General features: G+C 61.1%; 1 protein-coding gene across 8 annotated transcripts in view; it reads left to right on the forward strand.

The window, feature by feature from the left end:
• The window catches only part of STIM1 (stromal interaction molecule 1), a 73,168-nt gene extending 57,002 nt beyond the window's left edge, over positions 1-16,166 (forward strand). The window contains exons 10-14 of one of the 8 annotated variants that reach the window (XM_054293758.1): positions 749-984; positions 6,907-6,973; positions 7,227-7,297; positions 9,681-9,699; positions 15,163-16,166. In XM_054293758.1, the coding sequence (XP_054149733.1) occupies positions 749-984; positions 6,907-6,973; positions 7,227-7,297; positions 9,681-9,699; positions 15,163-15,715 (946 nt within the window). In that variant the 3' untranslated portion in view covers positions 15,716-16,166. Of the gene's footprint in view, positions 1-748; positions 985-6,906; positions 7,298-9,476; positions 9,700-15,162 lie in introns of those variants that run through there. The other 7 variants (XM_054293755.1, XM_054293757.1, XM_054293761.1 and 4 more) reach the window with 7 other exon arrangements.
• Positions 16,167-20,188: the final 4,022 nt, after the last annotated feature.

Here is a 20,188-nt window from a genome sequence, read left to right on the forward strand (position 1 = left end):
TTTATTTACGATGTTAGATTTTATTTATTAAATCAGCTATTTAACTAAGTTTTATTATCAACTTTAATTTTTGATACATTTTTGTTGGGATGTTTTTGTAAATAGATACTGAGTGATTAGATAAAATTTTAATATATATTTCTATATACATTATATATAAATTATATATATATATATATATCTATTATATTATATTGCATTACATTATAGGTTGGACTTGATGATTTTAGAGGTCTCTTCCAACCTAATTATTCTTACATTATTTTATATATATCTATATATATAATATAAATATATATTTATACAATTATAAATAATTTTATTTATAAATTTTAAAAACTAAAAATACTTTTTTTTAGATTTTTTTTTTTTAATCTTCACATCTGTGTGTTAACAAAAGAAAATTCAGTTGTGGCCTTGTTTTGTACAAAATCCAAGTGCACCCCGGGCAGTGCAGGGTCAGTGCCCCCATGCCCACCTGCATTGTCCCCGTGTCCCTGTCCCCAGGCAGTGCAGGGCTGTGTCCCCAGTGCCCACCTGCATTGTCCCCATGTCCCTGTCCCCACAGACAATGCAGGGTCAGTGTCCCCGTCCCTCCCTGCATTGTCCCCTGTCCCTGTCCCCACAGACAGTGCAGGGTCAGTGTCCCCGTCCCTCCCTGCATTGTCCCCTGTCCCTGTCCCCACAGACAGTGCAGGGTCAGTGTCCCCGTCCCTCCCTGCATTGTCCCCTGTCCCTGTCCCCACAGACAGGCGCTGAGCGAGGTGACGGCGGCGCTGCGGGAGCGGCTGCACCGCTGGCAGCAGATCGAGCTGCTCTGCGGCTTCCAGATCGTCAACAACCCCGGCATCCCCTCGCTGGCCTCGGCCCTCAACATCGACCCGGGCTGGATGGGCACGCCCCGGCCCAACCCCTCGCACTTCATCATCACCGACGACGTGGATGACCTGGACGAGGAGCTGGTGTCACCCATGTCCATGCAATGTAGGCAGCCGTGGGAACGGATGGGGGGCCTGGGAATGGGGCAATGGGGGCTCCCTGGGAGTGGGGCTCTGGGGGCTCCCTGGGAATGGGGGGCCCCCTGGGAATGGGGGAGCTCCCTGGGAATGGGGCAATGGGGGCTCCCTGGGAGCAGGGGCTGTGTGTGCAGGGGTTGGGGCTGTGGCACAGAGCAGACCTGGATCTGTAGTTCACCTGTATCAGGAGGGGTTAATTGATCCAAGCTGGGGTTTCCATGCCCAAAGGCCACAGTTAGTCCATCAGGGTCAGAACATCCCTAACAGGCCAGGCCCCACTGCTGGGGTGGTTTGGAGCCTGATGATTTCAGCATGACTGGTAATTTAGAAATTGTTGATCATCATTTCCCTCTATTTGTGCTTTTCTGGTCAGCTCAGTGATTTAAGCATTTACCAAAAACCCCAACCAAAGGCATGGGTAGACATGGCAGTGGGACAGGAAAGGGGATTATCCCCGTGTCCCCTTGGCCTGAGCACGTGTTTGGGATTGAAAGGACTCAAAGGTGCCCCTCCTGGGGCCCAGCTGGACCTGCAGCATTCCAGGTGGGAGCAGCCCTCCTCCAGCCTCAGGGAGCTGTTGAACACTCCCTGGAGCCCAGGCTGCCCCAGATCCCAGCTCTGTGCAGGCCTGGGCTCAGCCAGGGACACCTCCTGGCCCTCTGGGTTGGTGACAGAGAGCAGCACTCCCAGGGTGGCTCTCCCTGCTCTGCCAAGCCCAGACCCCACAGAGAGAGGGAGAGCATGGATCACCCTGTGCCTGTGAGCCCCCAGCTGCTGGAATTAGTGTCACAGGGCTGGGTGGCACTGTCACCTTCTCTGCAGCAGCTGGGAGCCAGCCCTGGCTGCTGTTCCTGCCTGCAGCTGGCTCAGGTCCTGCCTCCTTCTCCCAAAAGGCATTTTCCAAATAGTTTCACTTTGGGTAGAGCAGGGACAGGGCCTGGGGGCACAGGAGCAGCACCTGGCAGGGCACAACTCCCTGATCCAGGCACTGTCATGGGATCATGGAATCACAGAGTGGATTGGCTTGGAAGGACCTTAAAGCCCACCCAGTGCCACCCCTGCCATGGCAGGGACACCTCCCACTGTCCCCAGTGCCCAGCCTGGCCCTGGGCACTGCCAGGGATGCAGGGGCAGCCCCAGCTGCTCTGGGCCACTCTGGACAATTTAATCCAAGCCGGGCTGCTTGGAGCAGCAGGAGGGTGTCAGGGCTGGCACTGTGTGCTGCAGGGGTGCCCTCTATGCCAGGCCCACGTCCCCTCAGCCTGGGGGAGCTCAGGGCAGGGCCCAGGGGAGGCAGAGCTTGGAGGCTTTGGGTAGGGCAGGAGGAAGGGGGGTACCTGTGTGTTCCCAGGGCTCTGCAGACATGGGGGTACCTGTGTGTTCCCAGGAAGGGGGCAGGAATGGGGGTACCTGTGTGTTCCCAGGAATGGGGGTACCTGTGTGTTCCCAGGAGTTGGGGCAGGAATGGGGGTACCTGTGTGTTCCCAGGAATGGGGGTACCTGTGTGTTCCCAGGGCTCTGCAGGAATGGGGGTACCTGTGTGTTCCCAGGAAGGGGGCAGGAATGGGGGTACCTGTGTGTTCCCAGGAATGGGGGTACCTGTGTGTTCCCAGGAATGGGGGCAGGAATGGGGGTACCTGTGTGTTCCCAGGAATGGGGGTACCTGTGTGTTCCCAGGAGTTGGGGCAGGAATGGGGGTACCTGTGTGTTCCCAGGAATGGGGGTACCTGTGTGTTCCCAGGAGTTGGGGCAGGAATGGGGGTACCTGTGTGTTCCCAGGAATGGGGGTACCTGTGTGTTCCCAGGAGTTGGGGCAGGAATGGGGGTACCTGTGTGTTCCCAGGAATGGGGGTACCTGTGTGTTCCCAGGAAGGGGGCAGGAATGGGGGTACCTGTGTGTTCCCAGGAATGGGGGTACCTGTGTGTTCCCAGGAGTTGGGGCAGGAATGGGGGTACCTGTGTGTTCCCAGGAATGGGGGTACCTGTGTGTTCCCAGGGCTCTGCAGGAATGGGGGTACCTGTGTGTTCCCAGGAGTTGGGGCAGGAATGGGGGTACCTGTGTGTTCCCAGGAATGGGGGTACCTGTGTGTTCCCAGGAATGGGGGTACCTGTGTGTTCCCAGGGCTCTGCAGGAATGGGGGTACCTGTGTGTTCCCAGGAGTTGGGGCAGGAATGGGGGTACCTGTGTGTTCCCAGGAATGGGGGTACCTGTGTGTTCCCAGGAATGGGGGTACCTGTGTGTTCCCAGGGCTCTGCAGGAATGGGGGTACCTGTGTGTTCCCAGGAGTTGGGGCAGGAATGGGGGTACCTGTGTGTTCCCAGGAATGGGGGTACCTGTGTGTTCCCAGGAATGGGGGTACCTGTGTGTTCCCAGGGCTCTGCAGGAATGGGGGTACCTGTGTGTTCCCAGGAGTTGGGGCAGGAATGGGGGTACCTGTGTGTTCCCAGGGCTCTGCAGACATGGGGGTACCTGTGTGTTCCCAGGGCTCTGCAGACACGGGGGCTGCAGCCGCAGTTTGTGGGGTCAGCTGTGCTTGGGGCCATTAAAGCTGCAGGGAATGGAGACATCCTGCTCCTGTTCATTACCGGTCACCCTCAGAATCAGGACATCTCTGCTAAAGCCCTGGCCCAGCCCCAGCTGGGCACTGGTGGCAGGGATGCTGGGGCAGTCCCAGGTGACACCTGAGGCCCTGAGCTGGCCCAGCTGTGAGCCTCCAGCCCCAATTTCAGCTTCTTGGCACTCGAGACACCTCGAGTGAGACATTTCCAGGGAGCACTTCAGTTCCATCATGCCAGAGGTGGGCAGAGAGCCTGCCCAGCCTCGTGCCCACCTGTGTGCCCAGCTGCTGACCTGCAGGTGACACACCTGTGGCAAGCACTGGGCACTCCAGTTCCCAAAGCAAGGCAGCCTTTCCCTGTAGGATTTCCTTGCTTTGTGTGCAATCCCTGCCTCGGCAGAGCAGCGTTTCTGCTGCCCAGGTGTGGTGTGAGGGCTGTGGTGCTGCTCCCAGTAAATGCCATCTCTCTCTCTCCTGTTCCCCCCGGCTGCCCCCCAGATGCAGCCTGGCTTTTCGGGCGCAGGTTCAGCGACCGCTCCTCGCTGTCCTCGGAGGATCAGTCCCTCTGGAAATACCCTGGTTTGGTTCTCTTCAGTTTTATTCTCCTTTTTTTATTCTGCCTTCTGGCCTTTTTCTGGACTAAAATACATCCACCAATTTTCCATCTTTCTGGCACGGGAACTAATGAATGTATCTGTCCTCACTGAGCCACCTGCACTAACCCCGGGAAGAGTCTGGTGGGATGAAGAAGAATCTCAGCTGCAGCTCCCACGTGCTGCCGGGAGCAGTTGGGGAATCTGGGGGTTGGACTCGCTCCATTTTACCCCTGAGGAGGAGATGAAGGAGCCAGTGAGGCCAGGAGGCGGTGACAGCATTCCCTGCCCCATCCCTGCCCGCAGGTGCTGCTGGTGCCCTGTTCCCTCAGGATCCCTAAATAAACTGAGCAGGGACACTCTTAGGGAATCCTGAACCTGGGGATGGCACACAGCCTCCAGGCCTTGGCTTCCTTTGGAAACCTCCCCTTCAGAGGGAGACAGAGCAGGTGGATGTGCCAGCCTCGAGCAGGGAGGGCTTTTCCTTGGGATGCTGGGCAGGGAATTTGGGGAATGTTGGTAAAACGGGTGTCTGGAGGGAAGTGGTGGGTCTGGGAAGTGAGGTCCCAGCCCCTGCTCCAGAGCTCATTGCAGGGTAAGTCTTGGAGAGCATGAAGATGGGAAGATTGCATTCCTCATTGGGAAATGAGGGGTGGAACACCAGGAAAAAATGGGGAATCCTTAAGGAAAAAAGCTTGGCCCAAGGGAAGAAAAAGTGTAGCAGAAACCCATCACCCCAGCGAGCTACTCTGCAGTCAGATCCTTGTGAACCCTCCACGATGAGATTCCCAAATTGGAATTGCAGCTCTGGAGCTGAAAAAAAATCTTGCAATAGAATAGATGGTGTAAAATTCCAAGTTCATGGATGGGCACTGTAGGGAGCAAGGAGCAGTGGGGATGACTGGGATTCACCTTGGGGCTCTGGAGACAGCCAAGTTGCCAGAATTATTCCTTCTTATTCTTCCTTCCACTGGAAATATGTCCCTGTGGATCTTTTCAGTCCTGCCAGAGGAGCCCTGCGTGCTCAGCTGGGATTTTCCAGAGCAGGGATTGCTGGTTCTTCCACTCCCAAAGGAGCTCTCCTCCTCCTCCCTTTCTGAGCTTTCCTGTCTCTGCATCTTTTAACCCATTTGTACATTAATTTCTCATGCACATAAGAAATCCTGAGCAATCCTGAACACCTTATCTCCTGCCAGAGGAGATCATCTTGTGTGGGATGGGGATGGAATAAAGCCAGCTGGGGATGGGGTGCAGCCCTCCATGGTGGAGGGGAGCATTGCCCAGGCTCCAGGCAGGTGAAGGGGCCTCCCCTGGCTCTGGGGGTGGCCCTGGGGCAGGTGTGGGGCACAGGCAGCTGCTCAGGGGGTGCTGGGCTGGAGAGAGCCCAGGGAGCTCTGCAGGCAGTTCAGGGACTGGTGCTGGAGCTCCAAAGGACATTCCCGTGTGGTTCCCCAAACCCAGGGGAATTGGCAACCACAGGAGAATATTTCTCAGGTTGAGGGGGTTTCTGATCAGTCACAGTGGTCGTGGAACAGGCTGGGAGCTCTGGGGCCAGAGTCATCAGTTCAGGCACAGGGGAATCAGGCATGAATCCCAGAAAGTTTGGGTTGGGAGTGACCCTAAATCCACCCAGTGCCACCCCTGCCATGGCAGGGACACCTCCCACTGTCCCCAGTGCCCAGCCTGGCCTTGGGCACTGCCAGGGATGCAGGGGCAGCCCCAGCTGCTCTGGGCACCCTGTGCCAGGGAACAATTCCTCATTGCCAATATCCTCAACCCCAATATTTTCAACCAACCAGGGAACTGCCCCTGCATCCCTGGCAGTGCCCAAGGGCAGGCTGGACACTGGGACAGTGGGACGTGTCCCTGCCATGGCAAGGCTGGGAAGAGGTGATCTTTAAGGTTCCTCCCAGCCCAATCCCTGAATGATTCCATGCTGCCAGGGCTCTGCTCCTGGTGCTGCCCCTGCACAGTGAACTGAGCAGAAGTGAGCTCTGTGAGTGGAGCTTCAGGTGCCAACACTGACCTGCTCACCTGGGGCTCCTGCTTTGGGCTGTGCGGTCCCAGCCAGGAGCAGGACTGGAGCCATGAGGGCTGTGAGGGTGAGTGGCCCTGGGAGTGCCCCGTTCCTGGCTCTCCAGGAGCCGGCTGGTGGCTCTAGGTGGGATGGATCACACAGAGCCGCTCTCTGCGTCAGGCAAGATGCTCAGATAAGGTGTTCAGAGGCACCTACATCAGCAATGCTGGAGTTCTCCGTGGGCTGGGCATTAATCCAGCATGTTCAGCACCAGCTTAAAGCTGCTTCTGCATTAAACAGGCCTTAACTGCTGGCACGAGGTGCGACAGTGCTGGTGGCACGGGGATGGTGCTGCTGGGATGGTGTCGGTGGGACTGGGATGGTGGGATGGTGTCAGTGGGGTGGTGCTGCTGTGGTTGGTGCCAGTGGGATGGGGATGGTGCCAGTGGGGTGGTGCTAATGGGGTGGTGCTGCTCTCATGGTGCCAGCGGGCCAGTGCCAGACCTGGTGGAGCTCCACAGGCTGGGCTGGGCTGTGCCCTCGCTCAGTCCTGGTGGAGCTCCACAGACTGGGATGTGCCCTCACTCTCTGCTGGCAGAGCTCCACAGGCCGGGCCGTGCCCTCGCCCTCTCCTGTGGAGCTCCGCAGGCCGTGCCCTCGCCCTCTCCTGTGGAGCTCCGCGGGCCGTGCCCTCCCCTCACCGTCCCCCCGTGTCGTTGCAGCTCCGGCCTTGCCCAGCACAGTCCGGCAGCGCCTGGTGGAGCCGCAGCACGGCCACGGATCGCAGAGGTTGGTAGAGAGTCTCGTGCCGGGGCAGCCCGAGGCGGGCCCCGTGGCCCCGCTGCGCGCGGGCCGAGCGTCCCTGCGCCGAATGCACAGCCTCACCTCCGGACAGTCCTTCGGCTCCGACCCGCCCGGCTCCGGCCCATCGCCTGCCTCCACCTCCTCCACCTCCTGCTCCTCATCCGCCACCACCGCGCCTGCTCCTGCTTGCCATGTCCACCCTATCTATTACCATCACACCACCTCTTATTTCCTCCAGATGGATTCCATCCCCGACCTGCCCCCTCCTGATGTCACCTCTGGAGTTCGCTGTCGCGCTGGGAGCTTTGGGTATATTGCTGTTTCTTTTCTAGCTGCCTCCTGCCTGCCGTGCCTCGGAGCCGATGCTTGCTGGGGTGCTCTTTCTCTCGCCTTCCTCCTGCCCTTTTCTTTTGGGCCTTTGTTCCGTGATTCATCCGCTCTCGTTCCTCCCGCTGCTCTCCCGAGCCGCTGGAGCCTCTCAGGAGGATTCCGTGGGCCATCCCCACGCCCAGGAGCTCAGAGGGGGCGTTCCCGAGGTGCTCTGCTGCTGTTTTACTGCAGCTGAGCAAGTGAGGATTCCCAGGTGCTCAGTGTTCCCCGAACAAGGGCATGTGAGGAGGTAACAGAGCTCATCACCAAACCTGACCTGATCTGAAGCCTGGACCTCCCTGGGGTCCTCACAAGTGAATTGCAAAGGGAACCTGGTGGGTGGGGACCACCAGGTAGCAGCTGGAGAAGTCTAGGATGTTTTCAGAGGTGCTAGAGTGGCGGTTCAGGAATGTGTTCTGGAGTGACTCCTCCTCTGGTCTGTAGGGATGAGGATGGGGTGTTTTGGCCAGGGAATGTCTGAGGAGGGAGCTGGAGCTGCTCCTGTTGGCTTTAGCTTGGTCCCTTTCAGTTGGCTCTTTGGTCCATCCTAGGGACTGGTTATCCTGCATCCCTCAATGCCAGAGCTGTCCCAGTTCATGGTGCTGGTGACAGGGAGCCGCAGGAATCCTGCCTGGTGCTCCAAGGGGGCCCTGACAGCCTGGCAGGAATGCTGTGTGTCCCAAGCACAGGGTCAGGCCCTGGGGTGGCTTTCACCCCAGTGAGACCCCACACGTCCTGGTCCCACAGGGTTGGGTGCAGCCAGTCCCGAGGCGTTGTGTCCCTGTGGGATCCCCCTGGGGCACTGGGGTGTGTGCCCGTGGCCTCAGCTGTGCCAGGCACTCGATGCAGGCAGTGGGGAGGCTGTGATGGGCCAGGGAATCCTGTCCCTGCCAGGTCATTCCATCTCCGTTCCATGCTTTCTCCATGGCAAAGTTAAAACCAGTCTGCTGACCCTCAGTACTGGGAGCCGGCTGCTGGGAGAAGGCTGCAAGTCCCTGGGTGAGGCAGGGGAGAGGGGAAATGTCCTTCCACCATCATTTCTCCAGGCAGGCAAACATTCCCAGTCACCACATCTTCACCCATCCCAGCACAATGTCCCATTGTCCCCTCACCTGTGGGTCCCCGGCCCTCAGGTGCTGGATCTCTCCTGGCCTTGTTCACAGTCTCTGGTTTGGATGTTCCACCCCCTCCCTGTCCCTGTGTCTCCAGGCTGAGCAGCCCCAGGCACATCCTGGAGTCTGGAATACCGAGGGGGAAATTGCTGCACCTGCTCCACAATGGAGAATTAAAGAGCAGCATCTCAGTTAATTCAGTAATGGTTGGTTGGGGATGATGAGAAGCAGTGTAATTAATTAACTCCTACCAGTGGGAGCTCAATTGCAGCTGTCCCAGTTGGACTGGTGAGAGCTGGGAAGGCTGCTGGTCCCTGCTTCCATTGCCTCCCTGACTTGCAGGAGGGAGGGCTCATCCTGCCAGCCTGGGGCTCATGTCCCGTGTCCACAACAGCTGTTTAAATGTGATTTATTTCCACCGAGGCCCCTGGCACGTGGAATTCCTGCCCAGGACACAGCCTGAGTCCCTGCAGACCCCCTGAGAGTGGCAGAGGGAAACAGGATCCAGTGTGGGGACCCCAGGAAGGGAAGGGCACAGTGCCAGAGGAGGGAATAAGTGGGGCCTGCCCTGGTCAGAGCCCAGCTGGTCACCGCTGGGTGCCAGCAGATCTGTCCTGTCCCTGCTCCATGGCAAAGCCAGCCGGTGATACAGGAGAGGGGATGGAGTCAGAACCTCCCAGCTGGGACTCGCTCCAGCTGCGCCTCAGCAGGCAGCTCCCCCACCTCACCATCCCTGCTCAGGCCGGCAGCAGGCATGAGGAGCTGGGTGCCCCGGGATGTGGGTTTGTGGTGTGCTGATAACTGTTTAATGCAGCTGCATCACTAGCAGAGCCTGCTTTGATGCACCCCTAAAGCGCCGCTGCCAGGCCGATGGATTGCTGCCCCTCCCTGACACCCCCGCTCCTGGAGGCCTTTCCTTACATCCCTCAGCCTCCTGGGGAGCTCGGAAAGGCCTTCAGGGAGCCGCTGCAAGGAGCAGAGCCCCAGAGTCCCGGCTCCCTTGGTAGGAGGAAGGTGCCACCCTGGGGCTGCCGGAGCTCTTTAGCCCCTGCACGCCCAGCAGAGCCCGGGCTGGGCAGAGCTCGCAGGAGAGTCCTCCCCGAGGAGCGAGGCTGGGGATCGCTGTCTCCGGAGTCCTGCTGGGGCTGTCCTGGCAGGGAGCCTCTCCCTCACCTCCTCACTCTCTGCTTCTCTTTTGCAATTGGCTGCAGAGGATCCGGCGCCAATAAGGTCAGAGCGGTTCCGGGCCCGAGCGGCTGCGGGGTCCCCGGGGGGAGAGGGGCTGGGGGGGCTGCGTGTGCGCAGGGGTTTCTGCTGCCAGGGCCTGCCTCAGTGCACGGAACCCACGGAGATGGGAGCGTGGCACCAAATGCCCAGGCCCTCCTCCAACCAGGAAGGGAGGCGGCAGCCAAAGCTCAGGGAAGGGAGAGATCAGGAACCCAGGGAAATGAGTAATTCACAGCTCAAGCAGGGGGGAACGGAGGAAGCTGCTCTTGGGTGTGCGTTGAGGCTGTGCCAAGCTCAGCCCCACAGCAAATTTGGGACTTTGCCTTAAGAAAAGCCTTGGTCCCTGGTGCCACACACAGAGCCCAGCAGCCGAGGGTGCTCTCAGAGCCAGACACAGGGGGATGGGGCAGCCAGGGCAGCTCCCGGGCCATGCTGGGCTACACCCCAGGGGGAACACCCAGAGAAATCCCTCGTGGGCTGCAGAGCTGGGGAAAGATAGGTGTTTGTTCTCCATCCTCCTGCTGCTCCTCCCCTGCTCCTCCTCCCCTCCCAGGCTTCCTGTACTCCAGGCTTTCCTTTTCCATGCTTTGCTCTCTGCTTCTTTTGTCCACCATCCCCATCTCCTCACCCTCCCTCCCTCCCGGCTCGGGTGGATCCTGGTGGGGTGGGAGGAAGCCAGGAGGAAGCAGGTCCGTCCTGCCTCAGGCAGGGTCACTCTGGAGGTGCTGGGGTGCCTGGATCCATGGAAAAGAGCAGGGAGCACTGCTGGCATGGAGGAGAGCTCGGGATCCCAGGTAATTCCCTGTCCAGTTGCTGCTCTCTGGTTTCCAGGAGGGATGAGCTGTCAGGGGCTCCTGCTGCTCCACAAAAACACCTCCTCTGATCCCTGCCTGGGATCCCATTAAGGCCAGCCTGTCCTGGGATAGCTTTTCCTCTTGAAAGTGTGCTGGAACATTTCAGGAGCATAATCCTCATGGAAATCAGTGGGATATAGCCCAGGCCTTGCTGAGCCTCATCGGGGATGATGGCAGTATCCTGGGAATGCTCTTTCCTCCTTGTTGTCCTGGCATGGACTGAGGAGTGTCCACTCCTCTTGCTGTGAGTGTGATCGCAGGAGTCCTGTCCCTGCTGTTGTGCACTTCCTTGTGGGAACCACCAGGAAAAGGCTCATTTGAGGCTGAAGAAAATCCCAGAAATTCCTGGCCATTGGTGTTCAGCTCCCAAAATCAGCCCGTGGGTGCTCCAGTAGGAATGCAGGAGGTCCCTGTGCCTGTGCCAGGTGTCCCTTGGATTGTCCCTGCTGTGGTGGCTGTGTCCTGTGTGCCAGGATGTCCCCAGAGCCTGGCACAGCAGGGTGGGCACTGCAGCTGCTCTGGTGGGTGCTGCAGTCACCAGCTCCTCCCTGTGTCCTTCAGGAATATTGTCCTGACTTAGAGCTGGAGGGATTGTGTAGAGCAGAGCAGGAATATTTGGGAATTGTGTTCCCTTGGGCATCAGCCCCCTGGATGAGCCCAGAGGGCTGAGCTGGGGCTCGCAGGAGGTGGAACCCATTGGTGCACCCGCTCCAGGGTGAGGATCCCAGAGAACAGCCAGCCCCGGAGGGGGGACACGGAGCCTGTGCTGCAGCCAGAGCGGCCCAGGAGGGGACACGGTGGCCCTGCTGGCACCAAGGCCCTGCCCACTCCTGCAGTGTGGGAGCAGCTGTCCTGGGATCAGGTTCCCACTCTGCTCTCCAGACAGAAGAGCCTCGTGGAGCAGAGCATGGCTCCCATCTGCTGTTGTCCTTTGCTGCGCCCGCTGCCAGCGCTGCTTTGGTCCCTGCTGCACTGAAACCTGCAGGAGAGGGAGCAGCTCCACGGAGCCCCGCAGGGAGCACTCGCCCTCCCCACACAGCCTTGGAGTCTCCTCGGTCTGAAGGAAATCCATTTTCTCCTGTATTTGCTGCCCTCTTGCTGTTAGCAAGGATTTCTGTCACAGACCCTGACCCGGATCTCTCTCTCCCTGTGGGACTGTGGCAGCCAGAAGGGACGGGCTGCATTTCTGGATTTCCTGGTGGAGCTGGGGCACTGCCTGCGAAGGGAGCGGGTGTTGCTGTGCCCCCATCCCCAGCCAGGGCACGCAGGGCCCCTCAGGGCTCTCCCACTCCCTCCGTGGGTCCAGAGTGGGCCCTGCATTCCTGCCAGGATCCCATCCTGCCTGGCCCTGACCCTGCCTCTGCCCAGCACCGTTCCTGTGCCCAGCTTCTGCCCACAGCCTGGCTCCTTCTCCAGCCCTGCTGGGACCCAGCCCCGGCCACTCCCGGCCTTGGGCTGGTGCCAGCCCCTGCAGCCAAGGGCTGCCTTGTTCTCCTGGAAAGGGGCACCTTCCAGGGATTTGTGGAGCTCACAAACCCCTGGAACTGGGTGTTCTCAGCAAGGGCTCAGCGTGTGCAGGTGAGGGCTTCTGCCACCTTCCCTGGGAGAGTAGTGTCCAGGCAGGAGTTCCAGCAGGAATTCCCCTTTGCAGGTGTGGTAAGCCACGAGTAGAAACATCTGGGAAGGGCAGGAGATTCCCGAATTCCCTGAAGGGGCTGGAGGCTGCCATGGCAGTGACAGCCTGTCTGCAGGCACTGGCAGCATCCCCAGGTGTCCCAGCCCAGGCCTGTGCGTGTGTCCCCGTTTTGGGGGTCAGCTCCAACACCCCGAGTTCAGCCCCACTGTGTTCTGTGGCTGCTGCTGCTCCCCAGTGATCCCAGTTACCCCAGTTACCCCAGTTGTCCCAGTTACTGCAGTTCCCCCAGTGACAGCTGTGGGCCATCGGCTGGGACAGTGGCCTCCTGACAGTGACCATCCCCTGGTGGCCCTGGGAGCTGGGTGGCCCCACGCATGTGATGGTGGCACTCGTGTCCCTCGGAGGGCTGCAGCTGCCCACTCAGAACCGCTGGGATCCCACACCACCGGACTGTTCCCTTCTCCCAGCAGCTCACCCGGGATGTGGCTCGGACACGGCCAGGCTGGGCTCCAGCAAGGACAAGGACAATGCCAGCCGTGCCCAGGGCTCTTTGCTGCTGGGCAGGAGGAGAGCTGAGGTGTCTGCACAGCTGTGCTCCCCCAGCAGATCCAGGGCTGAGTGCCAGCCACGCACAGGATCCCCTTTTCCTCTCCGTGTTCCCCGGAGCTGCTGAAGGAGGGCCCGGCTGTATTCCATGGGCTCTGTTAAAGGAATGCTCTGTTCCAGCACGAGGAGAAGGTTCTGGGCCTGTCCCGGCACCAGCAGGACTCCAGCATGGGCCAGCACTTGGTGGAGAGCATGAGGAGGCCAGGACTGGAGCCAGTGCGGGGAAACGTCATCAGGGACAGGGATCCAGGGGCAGGGACACTGGGATCCTGGGCAGGGACAGGGATCCTGGGCAGGGACAGGGATCCAGGGACAGGGACAGGGATACAGGGACAGGGATCCAGGGCAGGGACACTGGGATCCAGGGCAGCCCCAGCCTGGCAGTGACACAGAGCTGGTGCTGTGGGCACACCCTGCAGGGAAGGGATGGGGCATCCAGAGGCACCTGGGCAGCCTGGAGAGCTGGGACCGTGCCAGCCTCGTGCAGCCCAGCAGGACCAAGGGCAGGGCCTGTAGCTGGCTGGGGGCAATGCCAGCACAAACACAGCCTGGGGACAATGGGCTGGGAGCAGCCCTGGGAGAAGGAGCTGGGGATTGGTGGGAGAAGCTGCACAGGCCCTGGCCATGAGCACTGGGACCTGAAATCCCTGTGCCCTGGGCTGATCCCACAGCGTGGGCAGCAGGAAAGGCATTGGGATTGTGTCCCTGTGTCCAGGTGATTTCCCACCTGCAGAGCTGCCCCAGCCCAGGAGGAGCTGGAGCTGCTGCAGAGAGCCCAGAGGAGGCTCCAGGATGGGCAGAGGGATGGAGCAGCTCTGCTGGCAGGAAAGGCTGGCACAGCTGGCATTGCTCACCTGCACAGGAGAAGCTTTGGGCTGAGCTCAGGGTGGCCTTGCAGGGCCTGGAGGAGCCCCAGGAAAGCTGGAGAGAGACAATGGCCAGGGGATGCAGGGACAGCACCCAGGGAATGGCTGCCAGTGCCAGAGGGCAGGGCTGGGTGGGATCTTGGCCATGAGGAATTGTTCCCTGGCAGGGTGGGCAGGGCCTGGCACAGGGTGCCCAGAGCAGCTGGGGCTGCCCCTGCATCCCTGGCAGTGCCCAAGGCCAGGCTGGGCACTGGGGACAGTGGGAGGTGTCCCTGCCATGGCACGGGTGGCACTGGATGATCCTCCCGGTTCCTTGTCACCCAAACCAGTCTGGGATTCCTGAACATCTCTGCAGTTCTCCCTGGATGTCTCCAGCTCTGTTGAGGAGGTTTTCCCTCGTCTTTCTGGACTCTTTGGCTGCCTCCAGGCTGATGGTGATGGTGGTACCTTAGGAGATGATCTGGGGGCTCTGTGCAGTGCCAGGCAGGTTTGGTGGGCCGTGTGCAGGGGTCTGTGCCAGGAACAGAGATCGGGGGGCTCCAGGGTGAGGGACAGGTCAGCACCTCCCACCTCTTCCCACCCCCTCTCGCTTCTCTTCCCCTGCTCCTTTCCATTGCCTTCCATTCCGCTGCTCCCTCCTGTGCGTGGGCAGGGCCGGGGTCCCTCACCCATCCCCTGCCGGGGGCAGCTCTGCCCGTGCCCTGGGGTCCGTGGGCAGCACTGGAGCCCCCGGTTTGGCTGTCTGGGCACGCTGGCACCTGCACAGGGGCCCTGGGGAGGGGGCCAGCAGCATCCAGCCGGGAGGAGCGAGCTGTGACTTGTCATTTCCCTCGTGCTCCTGCCTCCCACCGCAGAGGGGCTCCGGAGCCCCGTGGGCCGTCACCGGTAGGCACAGGCTGGGCACAAACCTCGAGCAGCGGCGGGGCTGGGCATGGCTTCGTGTGGGCATGGCCAAGCTCCAGTTCCTCCCGCCGGGATTGGAGCTTGGCGCCGGCTGAGCCGGGCGTGGGGCACGGGCGGGGGCGCGGGGGGCGCGGGCACACACGGATGGGGCGATGGCTGAGGGACCCGCGGGGAATGTGGGGGGACACCGGGCCTGGGGGCAGCTGGGATCCAGGTGGAGGGGGGGATCCCATCCTGGACTGGGGTAACCCCAGGGATCCACGGGGAGGGATGGATCCTAGCTCAGACCGAGGGATCCATGGGGAGGATGGATCCCGTCACACACTGAGGGATCTCCTGTATCCATGGGGAGGATTGAGCTTCCATCCCTGTTCCATGGCCTCGCTCCCTCGAGCTGCTCGAGGTGAGCCCCCGCCTGGGGATCCCCGACCCTGGGGCACAGAGAGGGGCCGAGCGGGGGCCGGGCGGGCAGGGGCTCAGGGGCTCAGTGCCAGCCCCTCGGGGTCACTGGGTGCCCTCAGCCGCTGCTGCCATCCGTGTGTGCGGGGCCGGGCCGGGCCGGGCGGGCACTGACCGCTCTCTCCCGCGCTCTCCACCGCAGAGATTTAACTCGCTGCGACTCCGACTCCTCCATCCCGCACCTGAGCGACCACCAGCGTATCCCCAGCTCGGCGCCCAAGCTGCTGGCTGCGCGGCCCACGCTGCTGACCCGGTCCGTGGAGGAGGCTGCCCCCGCGGCCCCGGGCCCCGGCGCGCCCACGCCCAACGGCGGCAGCCGGCACGGGGAGCCCTCCGCCCTGGCGGCCTTGCAGGAGCGGCTGCCCGAGAGCCCCATGGCGATGAAGAAGATGATGACGGTGAACCACGGCATGGAGAAGTCCTCCAGCCTGGGGGAGATCAGCCACCACCCGACGGGCGGCAAGCCCAGCCACTCGGATTCGTCCCGGTCGCACAGCCCCAGCTCCACCGACCCCGACACCCCCTCCCCCATCTCTGACTGCCGGCCCAGCGGCGCCAGGAACACCCGCATCCCGCAGCTGGCCGCCAAGAAGAGCCCGGGGGACGAGGACAGCAGCCTGACGGGCGACGAGGTTGACCTCGGCCAGAGCAAGAAAAAGTTCCCCCTAAAGATCTTCAAGAAGCCCAAGAAGTAGGGGGGGAGCCCCCCGGACGCGTCCCGCCGGGCCCGGGGCCGGCCGTGCACCGGGAACGCAGCGCGGCCCCGGCTCGCTCCGCTCCCCGAGTCACCCCGGCGCCGGCACGGGAGGAGCTATTTAAACTTATTTATTTCCTCATCTCCGAGACGAGAAGCGCGACGCCGCCGGCTCCTCGCGAGAAGAGCCGCCCCTGCCCTCCCTCCGACCGCTGCGGTCCCGGCTTTGCTGTGCATGGCTTCCAGTTACTCCTGCTCTGCTCAGCCACGCGGCCTTTGGGTTTGGTTTCAATGTGGTTTTATTTTTTTTTAATTTTATTTTTTATTATTGTTATTGTTTTCCTGCCTCCTCCGACTTTTGCACAGGCTGAGGGCGGGCCGGGGCCGCTCGGCGCTGCCCCCGGGGTGACTCCCCTCGCAGCGGTTCTCTCTCCCTCATTGCTCCGAGTCGCTTTCCCTGGATCCCGTCCCGAGCAGCTCTCGCTGCGCAGGAGCAGGGGAGGACTCCGCCCTTGCCGCCGGTACTTGTGTGCTCCCGGTGCCGCCGGGGGCCGCGGGGACGGGGCCGTCCCCGCACTGTCCTGCCCGGTGCCCGGGGAGGTCGGGACACGGGGCAGGGACACGCCTGGCCCCGGCTGTGCTTCCCCGGTGCCCTGCGCTGCTCCGAACCCACCGTGCCCGGGACCCGGCTGGGGACCCTGGGGACAGGGAGGGAACCACCCGGACAGTGAGGGAACCACCCTGGTGGCAGGGACAGGGAGGGAAGGGCCCTGGTGACAGGGACAGTGAGGGAACCACCCTGGTGACAGGGACAGGGAGGGAAGGGCCCTGGTGGCAGGGATGGTGAGGGAAGGCCGTCCCGAGGGATGTGGGTGCAGAGCCAGGTCCAGCCGCCACATCCACATGGAGAGGAGAAGGCTCCCGGGAGCAGAGCCTGTCCCCTGTCCCGTGTCCCCTGTCGTGGCTGGGCAGGGCCAGAGGGAGGGACCAGGACACAGCAGGGCTGTCCGGGGCAGGGGCCAGGCTGTGCCTGGGGGGCAGGACCATGACAGAGTCCTCCCCTGGAGCAGGCCGGGCGCTGAGGGCTCTGTGCCCCCCGAGGGACGCTCACACAGGCAGCGTCCCCCTTGCCCTGACACACCGGGGTGTCCCTGGCTGTGCCAGCCTGCCCCGGGGCTCAGTCCAGCCTGAGCCGCTCCCAGGGGCTCTCCCATTCTCCCTCGGCACATTGGGGGTCACATCCTGCTGCTCACAGCCCCCAGCACAGCCCCGGCCACTGCGGGGTCCCCACTGAGGGCAGCAGCTGCAGCGAGCCCACTCCCTGCGAGGGCCGAGCCCGGCCCGAGGGACGAGCACCGAGGGGTGAGCCCTGCCCCATCCCTGGGTCCTGCCCCATCCCTTGCCCCCCAAGCCCCCTCCCACCCCACTCGAGGGGGCTCCCTGGCACCACAGGACTCCCCAGCCCGGGGTCCCTGTCCTCAGCACCCCCTCCGTCCCCAGACCACCGTCCCACACTGCTTGGGGTGGGCAGGGGCTGCTCCTGCCGAGGCAGAGGAGGATGCACGACGGGGGGAGGAGGAAGAAGAGGCCGAGAGCCCCCGGGGCCTTGCTTTATGCCAGAGTAATATATTTGTGTCTTGACAATTCGGGAAGGGCTACAAAGGTGTTTTATGTTCCGTAGGCGGGAGTTAAATGATTTCACTGTTGCTTTGGGATAAGTGAAAAATTCCTCTCAATGACTTTAAGTGCCTGCATTTCCCTGGGGATGGGGGAAACGCTCTCGGCCCCACAACAGGGGCTGCTGCCTGGGCATCCCGATTCCATGGGCACCCTGATCCGTGGGCACCGCAATCTGTGGGCACCCCGATTCATGGGTACTCTGATCTGTGGGTAACCTGATTTATGGGCACCCCGATTTATTGGCTCCCTGATTTGTGGGCACCTCAATTTATGGGCACCCTGATTTATGGGTACCCCAATCTGTGGGCACCCTGATTTATTGGCTCCCTGATCTGTGGGCACCCCGATCTGTGGGCACCCTGATTTGTGGGCACCTCAGTTTTTGGGTACCCTGATGTATGGGTACCCCAATCTGTGGGCACCTCAATTTATTGGCACGCTGATCTGTGGGCACCCCAATTTGTGGGCACCCTGCATTCACGGGCAGGGCCCCGGGAGCGGGGCCAGGGGGGTCGGGGCCAGAGCTGCTTGTGGTGGCAGAGACCTGTGGATGCTTCTGGAGAAGAGGTTGGGGATCCACCAAACGGCAACTGTTGACACATCTGCCAACTCTTGATTTAAGGTGGTTTTTGTTTTTTGTTTTTTGTCATTTCATAAAACTTTTCAATCCAATAAAGCATGTAGTCTATTTTACGAGCCCATGGCTGCTGCTTTTTTCTTGCAGCCCTTGCCAGGCTTCCAGCACAGTGGGGTTGGAACTCTGTGCCTGCTGGGGATGTGTTCCTGGCCAGGTCAGTGGGGACAGAGGGACACCCTGGCTGCCCCCTGCACCAGGGCCCTGCCAGTGTCCTCTGCCGTGGGAATTGGATCCACAGGCACAGTGGATCCACCCCGGGGACATCCTGGCACTGTCACTGCCATGGGGACACTGCTGACAGCTGGGACAGGGACAGCCACCCCCAAACTGCTTCAGGAGGTGGGGCAGCTCCGTGGGCAGCGGGTCACAGAATCCCAGAATGACCAGGCTGGGAGAGACCTCCAAGACCATCGAGTCCAGCCCAGCCCCAACCAAACCCTGGCCCCCAGTGCCACATCCAGGCTCTGTTAAACACACCCAGGGATGGGGACTCCACCACCTCCCCGGGCAGCCATTCCAGAACTTTCTCACCCTTGCTGGAAAAACCTTTTCCCTGCTCTCCAGCCTGTATTTCCCTTGGTGCAGCTCGAGGCTGTGTGCTCTGGGTGTGTCAGTGCTGCTGCAGACAGAGCCCAGCCCCAGGTGAGCACAGGCCCCTTTCAGGAGCTGTGAGAGTGATGGGGGCAGCCCTGAGTCTCCTTTTCTCCAGGCCGAGCACCCCCAGCTCCCTCAGGGCTTCCTCACAGGGTTTGTGTTCCCTCTCCAGCCTCGTTGGCCCCTCTGGATGTGCTCAGTGTCCCAGTGTCCTTCCCAAACTGAGGGCCCAGAGCTGGGTGCTGCTCCCAGGGTGCCCCAGAGTCACCTCTGAGGGGCAGGACGTGCCCAGGACAAACAGCGAAACACACACTGGCATCTGTGGGTGGCATCAGCCGGGCTGGGGGATGGCGATGGCACAGGGACAGCAGCCGCAGAAATGCCACAGGATGAAGGCACAGGGGCAGCAGTTATCCCATGGGATGGCACAAGGGCAGCATCCATCCCACAGCACACTGGCATCCTCTTTAGCCTGGCGCTCATTAGCGCTCATTAACACTCATTAGGGCCTGCTGCCTCCACGCGGCCATCCAGGGGATCAGCCCCCAGGAATGGCTCAGGGCACCAGGACACCTCTGGGGCGTTGGCACTGGCGTGTCCCTGCCCTGCCCGTGGTGCTGGCTCTGTCCCCAGCCCTCCCGGCAGGGAGTTTGGGCAGGGATAACGTCTCCATTTCGCTGTGGGAGCAGGGCCCAGGGCTCTGGCAGGGCTGGCAGCAGGTGAGGCCTGGCAGGGCTCAGAGGGGGTGCCATGGCTCCGGTTCCTGCCCGCGGCCCTCCCGTGGGAGCTGTCCTGGAACAGCACCCAGGCTTTCCTTTGCTCTGCAGCCACCTCAGAAATGAACCCGCTGCTCCACGCCCTCCTGCTCTCAGAGCAGGGGATCAAAACTCAGAGAAGAACATGGGGGCAAACATCTGTGAGTGCAGCTTGGGCTCCAGCCAGCCCAAAATGCCATTTGGGATTATTTTCCTTCTGTAGGCCCTTTTCTGGTAAACAGAGGCACCAGCCCAGCTTCATTGCCATTTCCTGGTCAGTTCCAAACATTCCCTGTGTCCCATCTTTGAGGGACGCTCTCTCTGAGCAGGACCAGGCTCACCTGGTGCATTGGGCACTTCCCACCCACCCTGGGGGCTGAGGAACCCCCAGTGCTTCTGGCTTGGAATCTGAACTTGGAACCTGAACCAATGCCCTCACCTCAGAAGGGACAGAGCCCCATCCACAAGCAATAAAAAACAGAATTTCCAGCCCCTTTGAGCCCTAGGATGTCTCTCTGAGCACCTCAGGATCAGCCTCAGCCCAAGGGTTGATGGTTCATTGTCCTGTCAGGGAGCAAACCTCAGCATTTCTGGTGTGCTGCCACATTTGGCTGTGGCTCCTGTTCCTCCCAGCGTGGGGAAGGGGGAACCTCACAGGCTGCAACCACAGCCAGGAGGTGTGTCCCTGCCAGCCTGGGCTCCCCAGTGCCACAGGGACACTCAAGAGTGGGACTGGGGGAGAGCTGATGGTGTTTGGGTTTGGGTTCTGCACAGGAACCTCAGCAGGGCTTTGGTGCTGCTGCCCTGA

This window comes from Melozone crissalis, unplaced genomic scaffold, assembly GCF_028551555.1.
Source record: "Melozone crissalis strain CALT ecotype California unplaced genomic scaffold, PUWL_Pcris_2 ptg000187l_1, whole genome shotgun sequence".
NCBI classification, from domain to species: Eukaryota; Metazoa; Chordata; class Aves; order Passeriformes; family Passerellidae; genus Melozone; species Melozone crissalis.